Source organism: Dipodomys ordii, unplaced genomic scaffold (assembly GCF_000151885.1).
Source record: "Dipodomys ordii isolate 6190 unplaced genomic scaffold, Dord_2.0 Scaffold35, whole genome shotgun sequence".
Classification (NCBI taxonomy): domain Eukaryota; kingdom Metazoa; phylum Chordata; class Mammalia; order Rodentia; family Heteromyidae; genus Dipodomys; species Dipodomys ordii.
In genome coordinates, this window is record NW_012267251.1 from 12,737,977 (window position 1) to 12,752,677 (window position 14,701).

General features: G+C 49.3%; 1 protein-coding gene across 1 annotated transcript in view; it reads right to left on the reverse strand.

The window, feature by feature from the left end:
* Positions 1-5,071: 5,071 nt before the first annotated feature.
* The window catches only part of Plxna2 (plexin A2), a 189,581-nt gene continuing 179,951 nt past the window's right edge, over positions 5,072-14,701 (reverse strand). The window contains exons 26-31 of the mRNA XM_013017499.1: positions 13,562-13,661; positions 12,377-12,567; positions 10,993-11,162; positions 8,342-8,554; positions 7,586-7,736; positions 5,072-5,519 (exon numbers count right to left, since the gene is read on the reverse strand). Of these exons, the coding sequence (XP_012872953.1) occupies positions 5,424-5,519; positions 7,586-7,736; positions 8,342-8,554; positions 10,993-11,162; positions 12,377-12,567; positions 13,562-13,661 (921 nt within the window). The 3' untranslated portion in view covers positions 5,072-5,423. The remainder of the gene's footprint in view (positions 5,520-7,585; positions 7,737-8,341; positions 8,555-10,992; positions 11,163-12,376; positions 12,568-13,561; positions 13,662-14,701) is intronic.

The window sequence follows — 14,701 nt, forward strand, 5'->3', positions numbered from 1 at the left end:
TACAAAGAAACAAGAAAACACTTCCCGGTGCCTGGCTGAATCACCCCCTTCCCGGGTCCTTACGGTTTCCCTGTTCTGGAAGGTTGATGGGGACAAGGATCAAGCCTTTCTCACTTCTTATACCATACACTACCACAGTGCCAAGCCACGCTTGACAAAGGCTTTGCAAAAGTGAATGGATGCACTTTTCAGAAGCACGGACAGGGCCGGGGTCTCATTCTTCTGAAGCTTCACTCTGGGAATAGGCTTCATCCTGGGACATCTAAGGTAAGGACTTCACTGGAGGAAAGCTGTATTCTGGGGTCCTGGAACTAGGGGGCAGTGTTCACCCATGAGTACAGTCAGAGCAGTGTGTGTGTGTGTGTGTGTGTGTGTGTGTGTCTGTGTGTGTGTGTGTGTGTCTGTGTGTGTGTCTGTGTGTGTCTGTGTGTGTGTGTGTGTCTGGTGTGAGACTGGACATAGCTCTGGCTCCAGAGAGAATTCTTAAACTTTCTCAAAACAACTTAGCTCATCTTTCTGTGAGCACTGAGCTTTGTAAATGGCCTCTGAAGTGATGCTACATCAATACTACCAAACGAACAGGTTATCTGAAGAGTTAAGTGCTTCTGTCTTTTTTTTTTTAATCCAGTAAATTTTATTTATATATAACAACAGTACAAATTGTGTCCTTGGCTTGCAAAATAGGAGTGTTTCATATTTACAATAGGTACATGATAATATATTAGAATAACAAAAAACCCCGCTTTATTGGAACATTTTAAATACTTAATTTTCTTATTATTTCACAACACCTGTAAAAACAACAAAACCAGACAACCAGCTTGTATTTCCTTAAAAATAGATATAATACAGATTCCAGTGTGTCAAGGGGGAGGGTTTGCGTAGGAGGAGTTGGGGGAGAGGCAGGTGGGCTCAGACCCCTTGTCTCATGGTATTACGCACTTGTTCCTTCTCCTCATAACTCAGGAATGTCTTTCCTGTTGGGTGGGGCCCTGCTTCATTGGACTTTGCTACCCACGTGGAGGCAAATAAAGTCAAAGGGAACTTGGAGTTTTGAATTCTGAACTGAATACGCTTCCTACCCTGCTTAGGCTGGGGCTGGAGGAAGCTGCACCGCAGCAGGGACCAGGCAGCTTCATGTGGGAGAGAGCGGCTGCAGCGTCCATACAAGGGGGAGGAACATCCACTTTGCCTCTTGGGCCCTGTCTGAGAAGCACTGGTTTTGATTGTCTTTTGGGGCATTTTTCCGACTAATTACCAAGTACTAAAGGTGACACTTTACCCTTCATTCGTGGACATCACTGAGGGCCAGATGGTACCACTTCACTTGGAGGGAAGCCCGGAGCAGGGATGGAGACAGGGAAAAGAGATGTGGGGTTATGCTTCTCCAAGCACATTCCTGAGACAAGGCATCTGATGGCTCTGACTTCCATCCCCGTGTCCCCCGTCACTGTGGGAACTTCCCCCACGCCCCATGCTCATGAGGCCCCTTTGCATTGTTTTCACCCTCACAGCCCGCTCCATCTGACTTCTTCCCAATCTGTGTCCAGGTCCCGGGCATCTCTGCATGACATGGTGTGACTGGGCAAAAGGGGCTCCTCCCACTACCTTCTGGTAGCTGCTGGCTCAGTATGTTTTTTTAAAGCAGGTTGAAGAGGGCAGATGTGGCAAATGGCAGGCAGCTGGAGACCCATCAGGCAGGGGCTTTCCAATCTTCTTTATTTGATCCGTCTTGACTTTTTAATTTTAAGTCTTTGCATACCACTCTTGCCTCTGCTTCATGCTCAGCAGGTCCGGGGGTCTTGATGACTACTTGTCCGCATTGGGTAGAACTGGGGGAAGGAAGCAGGGGAGGGACCACCAGAAGAGCCTGCAGTGACAGAAACAAGAGCAGCTCTCAATGCTGGGGGAGCTGTCCCCAGGATAAGGTAAGGCAGCTGGGTGGGTCAGCTTTTCCTTCTGCACCCCATTTCTTAGACAACGGGTGTCTTCTGTCAGCGGGGGAGGAGCACGGTGCCCTCTGCCCTATTGGCAGCAACCAGAAGAATATTCCTTTGCTAGATGCAGGGCCTTCTCCATCTTGTTCATCCCCAAACAATGACTGGCAGGCGGCTGCTGCCCAAGAAGATTCTCCAAATGGATGGCTGCAAGGAACAGTTCCCTTTTCACGGATGGTGAAAACACCATCCATGTTTTCAGCGACTGGACGCTGTCAGAAGAGGTGGATCAGAAATGGTTTCGAGAGACACATTGTGGAAAGAGGTAGGATGTCCAACGTTAGAAGCACCTGACCCGCCCAGACGGAGGGAGGTGGTGGCAGGGTCCAGTATGCAGACCTCAAGAGGGGTGACAGGGCCCAGCTGGAGGGCTGGCTCTCCATCTTGTTCACTGGCAGAGTCTTGTTCTTTTCCCACAGATTGTCTCTTGAGCAGCTCAACAAAACAAAGCCAAGCTGGAAAGACTTTAGAGAGAAGCTTCCTGCCCTCCCCCACCCCAGCTCCCCCAGATGGATGGCTTCTTGTAGAGAAGGGCTGTGGCTTTAATACTTCTTTTACACAAGGCCCAAAGATCCTCAAGTTGCATAACACCAAGAACAGAGAGGCCAAGCGGAGGCCTCTCATCTCTATTCCATGAGCCGTGGACTCCACTGGGCTTTGGAGGCCCAAGCAAAGGTTGGTTGGTGGAGGACAGAGGGATAGAAAGTTAGAATGGGGGTAAGCCTCTGAAACCATTCATCCTCACGGCCTAGCCTGTGTCTAGCTGACTTTCCCCACTCCTTAATTTAAGGCTATCCCTCTTACCACCTCTTTTGTCAGCCCAGGTCCTCAATTCTCTCATGAAATCCTGAGAAATGTGGCCAGGCTACTTACTGCTGGCTCTAGCTCTTTCCACTCTCCAGTGGTCTGTACCCTCCCATCATTCTTAATACCTTCAAGAAGTACTCCAAGGGGGAATGGATGAATGGTCCTCAGAGGAGTTTCTGTGAGGTGGTTATGTAGAGGTGGGCGAGATGCTGTTGGAAGAGAGCTCTGATTTTCTTCTACTTCACGGTGGTTCATGGTGAAAAGCAGCTCTGGATGCCAATGTGAGCAACAGTGTGCTCAGGAAATCTCCATTCAAACAGAGCTCACAAGTAAAATGTCCACAGGCTGGAATTTTTCACGGGGAGCATAAAGTTTCCTGCTTACATTTCTTCTCCTTTCTCCTTTTATTTCCATAAATGATGTGCTTGGAGCTCATAAGCTTTGGGTGTTGTGAAGAGCAAACACTTTGGCTTGGTGTGGAAGGCCGGTCATTAGTATTTCTTTCAAGCTATTAATAGGACCCCAAGAAACTTGAACAGAAGTAGATTATCAGAAGAAAGTGGCCTTGGCATGGCTGCTTGTGAATTATAATGAAAACAGCAAGTTTCCTGAGTATTTTGCTGAGTGCTTTTCTCTTTCCATTGTCAGCTGCATTCAGGCGAGAAACTGGAGCTGAAGAGCTCAGGCATCTGCTGTGTGGTTAGCAGGCAATCCAAAGCCACACGCCAGGGAGGGAGGCCAGCCTTCCTGGCTCTCTTCCCTAGCCCCTTCCTGGGAATCACATGTGGTCACTAGAGCAGTAGGAAACTGGAATTGCCTGGAGGGTACAGAGAAGCTGTTGAACGCAAAGGAAATGACCCTGGGCTAGTCTCTCTTGGGATAGCTGATCCGGGTCTCCAACATGGTAGACTGCCCCCTCCCCCCCACTGGACAAAGGTGAGGAAGGGAAACTTACTTCTCTCCTGACCTAGCAGCTCCATCTTTCTTTCATCCTCCTACCCCAGCTCCAATGATGTTGGCAAGGAAGTTGAGTTGGCTGATTGGATCCACAGGTTGGTGTGTTCTGTTGGGCACTGGTCATTACAGTCCTGCCACCAGTAGAACTGCCCTCCTCTAGGAGACTTCTACTGGTTTCTTTGAGGTCTTTACATCTGGGTGTGGAGCTTTGGTCTCTAGGAATTCTACACAGGAGAGCTGGCAATCTGTGGTTTAGGTGCCCACAGGAGAGAGAGAGGGGAGGAAAGCATCCCAGTGAGAAACCATCCACGTGTCCTTCACACTCACTGGTCCATGAGAGGCAGAAGGTAACAATGACGTGGGGAGGCCACAGTCATTTCCTCAGAGGCAAGGAAGGTATGCCCATGTGGGCAGGAGCTTGCGATCCGGACAAAGGGACGGAGGGCTGTTTCCTCGCTCCAGGCACAAGAGAAAGAAAGTGTAATAATAAATAACCACAGCTTCTTCAAATCCATGCTCTTTTAGAGTATTGCTTGCTGTAAACACTGATTCTTCTTTGTTTCTTTTTAATTTTGCCAGAAACCACTAGATGACTGGAGTAGTATCCAAACCCAGCTCTCCGTGTCCCTAAGTCAACTCCCGAAGAGAACTTCCGGAGGCCTGGTCTACACCACCACAGAATGCCTGGCTGATGTGCAGCAGAGTGGCTGGAGTCCTGAGGGGGGGCAGGTTCTAATCCCCTTCTCCCCAACTTCTTCTATTAACTCTGGGGAAACCAGGAGGAAGGGTACCAAAGACAAGCTTTTTAAACACAGAGGAAAAACAAAAAAGCATTGGAACTGGATAGCCAGAGCCCTCATTCAAGAGATGAGAATATACAGGGGTGTGGTTCATAAAGCTGTTATTTCCTCCAGCCAGGTGAAGCCACTCCGATTTTGGGAATTTGTGCAGAGGTCTGTAGGTTCCACACTTTTCTGGCTGCCGGAATGGTTCAGTTTTCCATGGCCTCTCTAGTTGCGAAGAATTGGGTGAGAACTTGTGCTCATTCATTCATTCATTCATTTTCCTCCTCCTCCTCCTCCTCCTCCTCTTGTGTTTTCAATTGGTTGGAAAGGAGACCATTTCTCCCCCTTCCAAGCTCTCTCGTCATCTCTTTTTTCGGCTTTTTCTGACATCGGAAAGAAGAGTTACACGAGGAAGGAAAGATGGAGGACAGAAAGAAGGTGGACAGAAATCAGAATTAAAACAAAAGTTGGATGGGATGAACGGGGTGGCTTTTTTTTGTTTTATTTCTGTTTTTTTCCCTTTTTCTTAAAAAAAATTAAATAAAGTTCTCAGTATTTCCCCCAATATACATCGAATGAGTTTTCATGCAAGCAGCAGTCACAGAGGCTTGAGCCTCTCAGCTTGAAGAGCCACCATCTCCTCGCCCGCCTGGGGTCCCTGGTCCTCTCTGTGGATGGGTGACACCCTGGGTCCCTCCTGGCAGGAACTGGCGACGCGGGAAGCTGGCTGGCATCGCCTCTCCAGGGTGGGGAGGGTGGTCTCAGGGGACAGCAAGCTCTGGGGCCTTGCCCCCTTCCACGGGTCCTTCCTTCCTTCCGAGACGTCAGTGTGACAGCGTGGACAGGTCCCTCCTCCCAGGAACTTGAAGTCCTCCTCTCAGCTCTCAATGGACATAGCATCGATGAGCTGCTCTACCTTGTACGCCAGCCGCTGCCTCCGAGCTTGTTCATCCTGCTCTAGTGCCCCAATCAGCTGAGGGACAGAACAAAAGGAGGGAGGGATGCTTTAAGACACAGTAGAAAAGGAGAGAGTCCTTCGGGGAGAGTCCTCCCCAAAGCCACCTTTCGGTCTGCCTCTCCTTTCTGGAGAGTTGGAATGCAACTTTAGATGCCTGGAAGGATGACTGGGTCCAGTGACTGTACCTGTGATCAGGCTCGGCTTAATGATGAGGGTACTTTCTGAGAATTGGGTCCGGAGGTGACTGTGTTATCATGTAAATCGTCTAGACCATTCTCACACAAACATGGCGTCAAATCAAGCACAAACAACAAAATGTGTGAGCAGTTGATCTAAACATTATATACTGTCTTATGGCAAACTTCTGTGTTTTGTTTTCTTTTCTGTAAAATAGGCAAAGTATATTCTAAAATTACAGGAAAAATATAGTATACTTGGGCACTGGGTGGCTCCCATCTGTAATCCTAGCTACTCAGGAAGCTGAGATCTGAATATCCTGGCTCAAAGCCAGCCTAGACAGCAACAAGCCAGAGGTGAAGGTATGGCTTATGTAGTAGAGTGACAACTTTTAGCAAAACAAAACAAAACAACTAAGAAAAGTGGGAGGCCTTGAGTTTAAGCCTTAATATTGACAAACAAAAGTATGCTGTAAGCTGAGTGCTGGTAATTCAGGAGGCTTGTAACCCTAGCTACTCAGGAGGCTGAGATTGAAGGGTCACAGTTCAAAGCCTGCCCAAGCAGGAAAATCCGTGAGACTCTTATCTCCAATTAACCACCAGAAGACTGGAAGTGGCACTGTAGCTCAAAGTGGTAGAGTGCTAGCCTTGATCAAAAATGCTCAGAGATGGTACCCAGATCATGCGTTCAAGCTCCATGACCAACAACAAAAGTGTGTCATAGTAAACATGTACACCAGCATCACAGTCAGTTTTAAAATCAAGTTTTACATACTGTGCACCAAATTGTATGTGCTACTCTTTTGCTTATCCCACAGTACCCCGTTAGAATTCCCCTTTCTTTCTTTCTTTTTTGGTCAGTCGTGGGGCCTGAACACTGGGCCTGGGTGCTGTCCCTCAGCTCTTCAGCTCAAGGCTAGCACTCTATCACTTGAGCCACAGCGCCACTTCTGGCTTTTTCTGCTTATGTGATGCTGGGGAATTGAACCCATGGCCTCATGCATGCAAGGCAAGCACTCTACCACTGAGCCACCTTCCCAGCCTTTGTGCTACTCTTTTATATGGTAGGCAACACAGCAGGTTTGTCTATATCAGCATCACCATATGTATGTGAGCCATACATTGTGCTATGAAGCTAGAATGTGGTGTTACACAGGGATGTTTCAGCTACATTATAACTGCATAGGATCATTTCATATATGTGGTATGTTGTTGACCACTGGACAAAGCATCATCATATAGTACAGGACTATACATGCACATATGTATACATATAACCACATACACACATGCATACATCTACATGTATAGACACATATGTGTATAGGTATATGTATCCATATATGGCTGAATGTATGAGTATATATCTCTAAAGTGTTTCACACAGTATTTGGATTCTAGGAAGTGCTATGTAAGTGTCAGTTACTGCTACAACAGGGTTTTTCAGGTTTGGTGTCCTCTGCTTCCCAAACTCTAACCCAACCTCTATTTGTGTTAGGGTGCACCTGTTTCACTGAAATGTGACTGAAAGGGTTTGTCCAAGTGCCAAAAAAACCCCCCAGCTGGGTTCATTGTTTGAGATTGAATGCAGTCGATCACATCCTACCTTGAACTGAAGACAATGAAACGATTCAAAGTGTCACTTAGTGTGTTCAATGACAGGAAGACACAACAGTATGTAAGAAAGTGTTCAACTTGGAGCTCACAGGCTTTTGACTCTGTGCATGTGTTACCTCTGCTGATGTTCTTTGTGTTTGGTGGTGCTGGGTTCTGAACTCAGGACTATCACACTTGCTCAGCAAGAACGCGACTCCCTGGGGTTGTTATTTAAGATTGAATCAAGCTTCCGGTTTAGTGGACTGTCTCCTGCGGGCTGGTTTCTGTCCCTGTAAGAGCCTGTCTTACCTCCTCACTATACTTGCTGACATAGGAGTAAATCTCATTGAGGGCACTCAGCATGTTGAACTCCACGGCGTGCAGGCGGGACTGCTCAGCGAGGTAGGCGTTCATGTCCTGGTCACTGATGGCTGGGAGCTTGGCGATGTCTGCATAGTATCTGCCGTAGACAGGACAAGGCCCTTCTCAGGGTCTCAGCAAAATTTGCCTGCATCTACTCTGGCCCCGGGTCCCTCGGCCCCCTCAACAGCCCCGGGTGTCCCCTGTTCTTGTCTTCCTATTTCTCTTCGGATGTGGCTTTGCTGCCCTCTTGGCTCAACTAAGTTTGAGGACGGAGTTGCTTCAGGAGATTTATATCCAGCTGAGAGCTGGCTACAGTGCCAAGAATGGTTAAAAGCCCAGACTGGCCAGACTCCTTAGATTCAAATCCTAGCACTGCTACTTGCTAGCTGGCGATCTTGGTATAGCTTATCTGTGCTTGAGCTTCCTCATTAGGAAGCTTAGCATCTCTGCTGGGCATTTAAATGAGATGATAACATACAAAACCCACATCACCGTGCCGAGGGCTTAGCTTGTGCCCAAGAAATGGAAATTAGGAAAACAGTCTTCAGACTTTTAAGGGCACAAAGCCACCCTTCCTTCCCACAGCAGGAAGAAGCAGGAACGGTGAGGTCCCACAGGAACTGCAAATAGTATCTGAGCCCTTAGTTGTGATGACGACCGTTTGGGCAGCCGAGCAGGGGGATGCCTGAGGGAGCTACTCACCTCTCCACCCAACTCTTGTAGCTAGGGATGTCCTTGGCATAGAGCAGCTTGTTGGAGGGGGAGTCTTTGCCCAGCCGATGCTCCGACGTGGAGCAGGAATCCATGAAGGTCTGGGCCACCACGGAGAGGCAGGCGTCCGTGATGCTACCCTTGTGAATGTCAAATACAAACTGAGGGTTCTTGATGACATTCACCCAGAAGCGCAGAGGGAGGCTGGGGGAAAAGGCAGAGTAGATCTGAGCATTCCCTTCAGCCAAGCCCCTTGCACCTAATATTCCTCCCCGCCTGTCCCTTTCCAACAGGCCTAGAGGATGAACTCATAGAAAAGCAGTCCGGCAGGGGCTGCTAATTCTACCGGAGCTATTACCAGTCCTGGGAGGAAAGGAGAGAAGCTTGTACCTTAACAGGGCACTGACCCCCGTTTCCTGAGAACTCAAGGTGGGCGTGTCTGACCCACCCTGCTCCCTCCGGGCAGGCTTTTCTAAAGGCCTCAGTGCCCTAAAGCAAACCCAAGTACACAGGACAAGGCAATTTTCTCAGCGCTTCAAACAAAGCCACCAGGCTCCTGGAGTCCCCTTCACACTGCTCGTGGCCATTGTCCAGAAGGAGGCAGCCGGCAGCCCCGGGCACTGCCTCAGAGTGGGCACAAAGGGCACCACCTGCCCTTCCCGCCCAGCCAGGCTGTGAGAAGCCGCTTCCCAGGGCTAGAGGGCCTGGCTGGGCCCAGGAATGGGCTCCCTAGGGGGAAGTCCTTTCAGGACTCTCCCCAGGGCTTTCTTGTGTCTATGCAGGGCCCAGAGGGAGGAGAGCAGCCATTGCTGGCACGCTGGGAATGGCCCACTGTAGCTCAGTTTTTCCCACTCCAAGAAGAACCCAACAGTAGTCAGGAGACTTCCTTCTGCCGCTGGAGAATTTATAAGCAGAGGGCAATGAGCTTTTTTTTTTTGCTTTTTGCTTTTCTTTTTGCTCCTGGGGCCATAAGGCGGATAAGCCCATTTACCTTCCATCAAAATCAGAACAGCTGTTGTTTTGCCTTTTTCTCAACTCTGCCTTCTTTTCCAGCTGCCTTCTGGCCTTAACTCTTTTGATGCTTGTTTAGAGTGAGCCTCGGCGCTGGGCCTGTCCTTCTGGCCTGAGATGATTATCTGTCATCTCTCCTTTGCTCCTATTCTCTTGACTCTTACGGACCCCAGACTTTCCCAAATGTCTTCAGAGTGCCAGATCTTGGGAGGCATTATGTCTTCTGCTAGAACCCCAACGTGCAACAGCAGCGCTTCCTTCCCTGAGATCCGGCAGTGTGCTGCCTTTGCTGGGCCCTGGAGCCTCTCCCCTGCCCTCCTCCTCTCCCCTGGCAGCTCAAGCACGTTGAACCATCTTTCCTTGGACATCTGCCTGGTGAGGTCTGGACCACAGGACTCTTGTCTCTCCCACTACTCTAGGGAAGTGTATTTCTGTTACTGGTGCCAGGCCAGGCCACACAGACGGCACAGCTATTGGGACCATCCAGAACTTTCTCTTGGTTTCCTTGAAATTGTGACTTTCCAGTGATGGCCTGGGGATTCTCCAAAGCAAAGGAGATGGCCCCGGTCCCGCCCCTAGGAATGCAGACAGAGCGCGGGCACCCATGTGCTAACTAACTCTCATCATATTACTCCACTGCGGTGAGAGAGACAGACTCAGGAGGCCGCAAAGACCACAACGTCCAGGGAAGAAAGGAATATTCTGGGGTTAGGGTTAGCTCTTTCCAAAGTGTTTTGTTGGTTGCTAAGACTTTTGATTCCCAAATAACAGCCTGGGCCCATCTGTGTCGGCTTTGTTTTCTGAAGAGACTGCTGACTCCAGACAGCTGCACGGGCTGCCTGCCCAAACCAAATGCCTGGGCCTCCCTTCTCTGTGCTCTTTCCCGAATTAAGCCTTTTGAGTCCGGCTGTTGGTCAGACCCCATCTGACCTGACAGCTAGTCCTTAGCTTGATCACTAGTCCAGGTTCAAAACCCAGGAGGAAAAAGGCTCATGCACGGGGCCTGTGGGAGCTGCTGGTTCTCCCTCTGCTGGCCTGGATGTAGAGGTGACTTCAGGGAAGAGATCCAGGCCTAGGGGCCATTCTGCCTGCTGCTTCCTGAAAGCTATGGTGCTGGGGTGAAGGACTTGGCATGAAGAGATCAAATGTGTAATGAAATCGTCAGTCACGGGCTCAAGTCTACAGCAGGTGGGAGTCCGCCCCGCCCTCCCAATCCCACCAACGTCATTCCCGGTCCTGTCTCACAAGTGACCATCCTCAGCATCCAGAATGCTTGGCTCTGGAGCTAGATTTCAAAGGCGGCTCTTTGTGTAGGCCCCTTGCCCCCATCTCCTGAGAACCAGAGAGCTCTGAGTTAGCAGAGCAGGCTCTCCCCCAGGGGAAGGTCACAGCCAGGAAGAGCAGGGCTTAAGCCAGGCAGGCCCCACTTGGAGCAGCAGGCAACCTGGGGATTACATGGGCTCTGTGGAGCATGTGTGGACCGTGTTCCAGGAGCCTCTGATCACCCTGTCTCAGCTGACAACCAGCTGTCTCTCCTCTCCAGGGTCCCTGTGGGTCCTCACCCCTCCATTCCCTGAGTACTTGGTCTCTCCAGGCTGCATCTCCCACTGGGCTCTTCTGGGGATTATTACCAGTTGCTTTTCCAGGTGTGCCGCACATCTGTGTCGTGGATGCTGTGCCTGTCTGCCTGCTCATCCAGGAAATCAAACATGTATTTGATGGCCAGGGGGAGAGCACTGCCTCGGTGCACGGTGCTGAACAAGGTCTCAAACAAGTCATCCACGAACTTCTGCAGAGTGCCCTGGAGGAAGCAAGGGGAGGAACAATATTCAATGGAGAATGGGAAGGGTGGGGCCCGGCAGGGCATCCACAGTGTGCTGGGTACTTCCCTGGACCTATCCTGACTTGGACCTTTGAGATTCAAGAATGGGCAGACAGCATGGCAGGTGGGGATGGGGAAGGGCACTGGCTGGAGTGTCAGCAGGTGGGTGAACCTGAATGGGTTGGGGATTCCTGGGATGAATGGCATGCCACACTGCTGCTTCCTCCATGCCTGGCGGGTATAGGTGCAGGGCCTGTGATGGGAGACCAGAAGGGCACAGAGTCTGAACTTGCCAGGATTGAATGTGGGGGCACAGGCTGGCAGCCCAGTCTGTGGAAGGCATCCAGGGAACACGCTGGAAGACTGGGACCTCGCAGCAGAGCTTGACAAGACAAGGTAGAGCCATAGGCTGGTCTCAGAGGAAGTGCAGAAGTTTCCTTAAGATATTAGTGACCTGGGACAGGTGGTATTTGGAGCATGGGCTGCAGGTAAAGAGTCTAAAAGACTCAAGCACAGCCCTGAACCACACAAGTCTTGGTGGGAATCTGGGGGCAGAGATAAGACTGGCTCTAGGAAGACCTCTGCAGATCAGCAGAATCTCTGACCTTTCCCAGTCTTTTTGTTGGCTCTCATTGTTATGCTGGGCATATTAGGCAACAGAAAACTGGGGATATGGATCCGATCCAGTAGTTTGGGGCTATTTCTGAATAAGGCTGAAAGCTTTAAGTATCCCACTGTTATTCGTGTGTCACAAGCATTGTTGAGGGGTCAATGGGGAGAATATTTGAAATCTAGCTTGACCTGAAAATTATGGATCTCATGATTGCTGTGCTTATGGGCATATCGTGTTGTCTGCCAGGAAGGCTAGAAGATACTGCCTCTCACAGGTTCTTTTAGCATGCAGGGGAACTGAAATGAGGTAGATTCCTGGTAGGACGAGGCCTTCATGCCTTCTCTCCCAGGTAGCCACGAGAGGTAGAAAAGGCAATCATCATGGAGGCAGGCAGAGAAGAGGGCAGGAAGCAAAGAGGGAACTGTTGCTTTTGCTAATGGGTAGGGAACAGCAATGGAACTGCAGTGGCGTGATACCCTGGAAGCCATCCTGGGTTCCTTGGGAGGGCAGGCTATCCTTTCTGAGGGGATAGGGTATGCCCCTCTGTGAGCCCTCTGCGCTTGGGTGAAGAAGGAGTTACCTTGGTGGCCAGTAGCCGGGTCAGGTAGATCTCAGACACCATCTTGCTGCCCCGGTCGCCCTCCTTCTGGTCACCGTGGTCATGGTTCTTCACCAGATGCCATACTTTGACCCCACTCTCCAGGTCTGGGGTGATCATAGGAGCCCGGGACCTCAGACTGTCAGGGCTGCCCGTGTACCTGAAGGAGGAGTCTGAGGCCATGGGGTTGAGTGACAGGTTAGCATCCCTTGGCACACACTCAGGATAAATCTGTGTCAACTGGAAGGTCCTTGGGACCTCTTGCTCAGTGGATCGTTTTACAGATCCTTGGCTGGCATGAAGATAGAGGGGCCTAAAATCTTTTTCATTCCACAAAGAAGATTTAGAAAAACCAGGTGTTGGAGAGGCTCTTGAGAGTCTGGGAGTTCCCTCCCCTCTGATGGTTCCAGTAATGAATAATCAACAGGCAAAATGTCAATTGGATATCTTTATAGGTGATTTAATGAAAATCTGGATATAAAGGCGCTGCATGCTTTAATGATCTGCTTGGGAATTAATGGGCTCTTCTTTCTTGGGGCCTAGGATATGACATTTCCTGCATCTCTCTCTCCCCTCCCCTGCCCCTCACCCCCATAGCGGTAGGAAGCCAAATACCTGCATGCAAACAGGAAACCAGATAGGACAGAAGAGAGAGAGAGACATGTGCTACGCTTATTCCAGGGGACACTGGGACGGGAAGGGGAGGACGACCAATTTACTGCCTAAATGGACAATTTTAAGAGTTAACTAGTAAGATAGGCATAAACTGAGACCAACCCAGGAAGTGGGCATATACATATATATCTATATATATCTATATCTATACCCATTATATATATATACACCTTCCATTAGGGCATACATATCTCTATCTATCTATCTATCTATCTATCTATCTATCTATCTATCTATCTATCTATCTATCTATCTTCCATTTAGGCCACTAGGACTCCTTTCCTAGTCCTGAGATATAGAAGGAAGTGTTCTCATGCTGTCCTATGACAGCATGGACTGGAGAGAAGGCAATGGGCAAGTGCCTTTGAATGGAGTCCAGCAGCAAGCAGGGGCTTCCTATGTGGGAAGGGATGGTTGGTGGTTCCTGGGACCCTGGGTGGTCACAGGAGACTGGACCCTAGAGGTGCCCATACTGCTTTTCCCAGTGCTCACCGTATCTGCTGATAGATGTCCGTGAGATGCTGGCTGAAGCAGGGATGTTGTATGAGGAGGTCTGCTTGGGGACCAGAGCCACCACCGACCTGTCTGATACCTGAGGATGGTACACAAAGCATAGGAAGTTGAATAGTCAAATACTTCTAGGACATTATGGGAGCCAATAAGGAATTCAAATAGCCACTACTGTTGTTTTCTAAGCTTTTATTGGACCAGACCAGAGTGGCACTGCTGAGATAGTACCACTTCTTGTCACGTGTGGCTTTGGAAACCTGAAATGTAGTCAATCCCAATTGAGACACGCTGCTAAGTGTCTCTGTGGAGAAGTGCTAACACGTACAATACACGCTGGATTTCAGCGGGTTAGTACGAACAAAGGATTGTAAGCTGTCTCATTAATAATTTTTTATTGATGATGTGTTGAAGCAATAATCATTTTAGATGGCTTGTGTTAAGTAATATTGTTAACATTAATTTCTGCTTAATTATGCTTTTTAAACGTGGCTGGGAAGAACTTTAAAATTACCCATGTGACTTTCAGTGTGGCTTGTAGTGTTTCTACTGGACAGAACAGGGGCAGGCATGGCCTCTGGTCAGTCTTGTGAATAATGGACAAGTATCCCCATCCTACAGATGCAGGAATGGAAGCCTGAAGGGAGAGGCAGGGTAAGCAGTATCCTCAAGATGGCATGGTTAATGCATGGGGGAGTCAGTATTGACACTAGATCTGTCAGGCTCCAGATCATATTCTTCTAATTTTATATCCTAATTTGGGATTTTATTTCAAGTTATATTGACTGATCTGAAGTCCATATTCCCTTTTTGCTTTTATTTCTCCATGTCCTGGGTTCTCTTTTAGACCTAGGCCACCTAAAGGGCAACTGGCCTTGGGGGAGTCAGAAAGACGGCGTTACCCCATCTTCTGTGAGGATGCCAGGCTCAACACCCAGTCTGTGGGGAGAAGGCTGATAAAGGCGGAGCCATATTGAAGACATTTGGGGCCATTTTGATTTAAGATTACCCTCCACGCAATAAAAATGGAGAATCCCCAGAATTGTGGCGATCCAATTAAACCCCTAACGCAGAGGGAATAAAACAGCTATAATAATGTTATGGGCCATAAAACATTCCTATTAA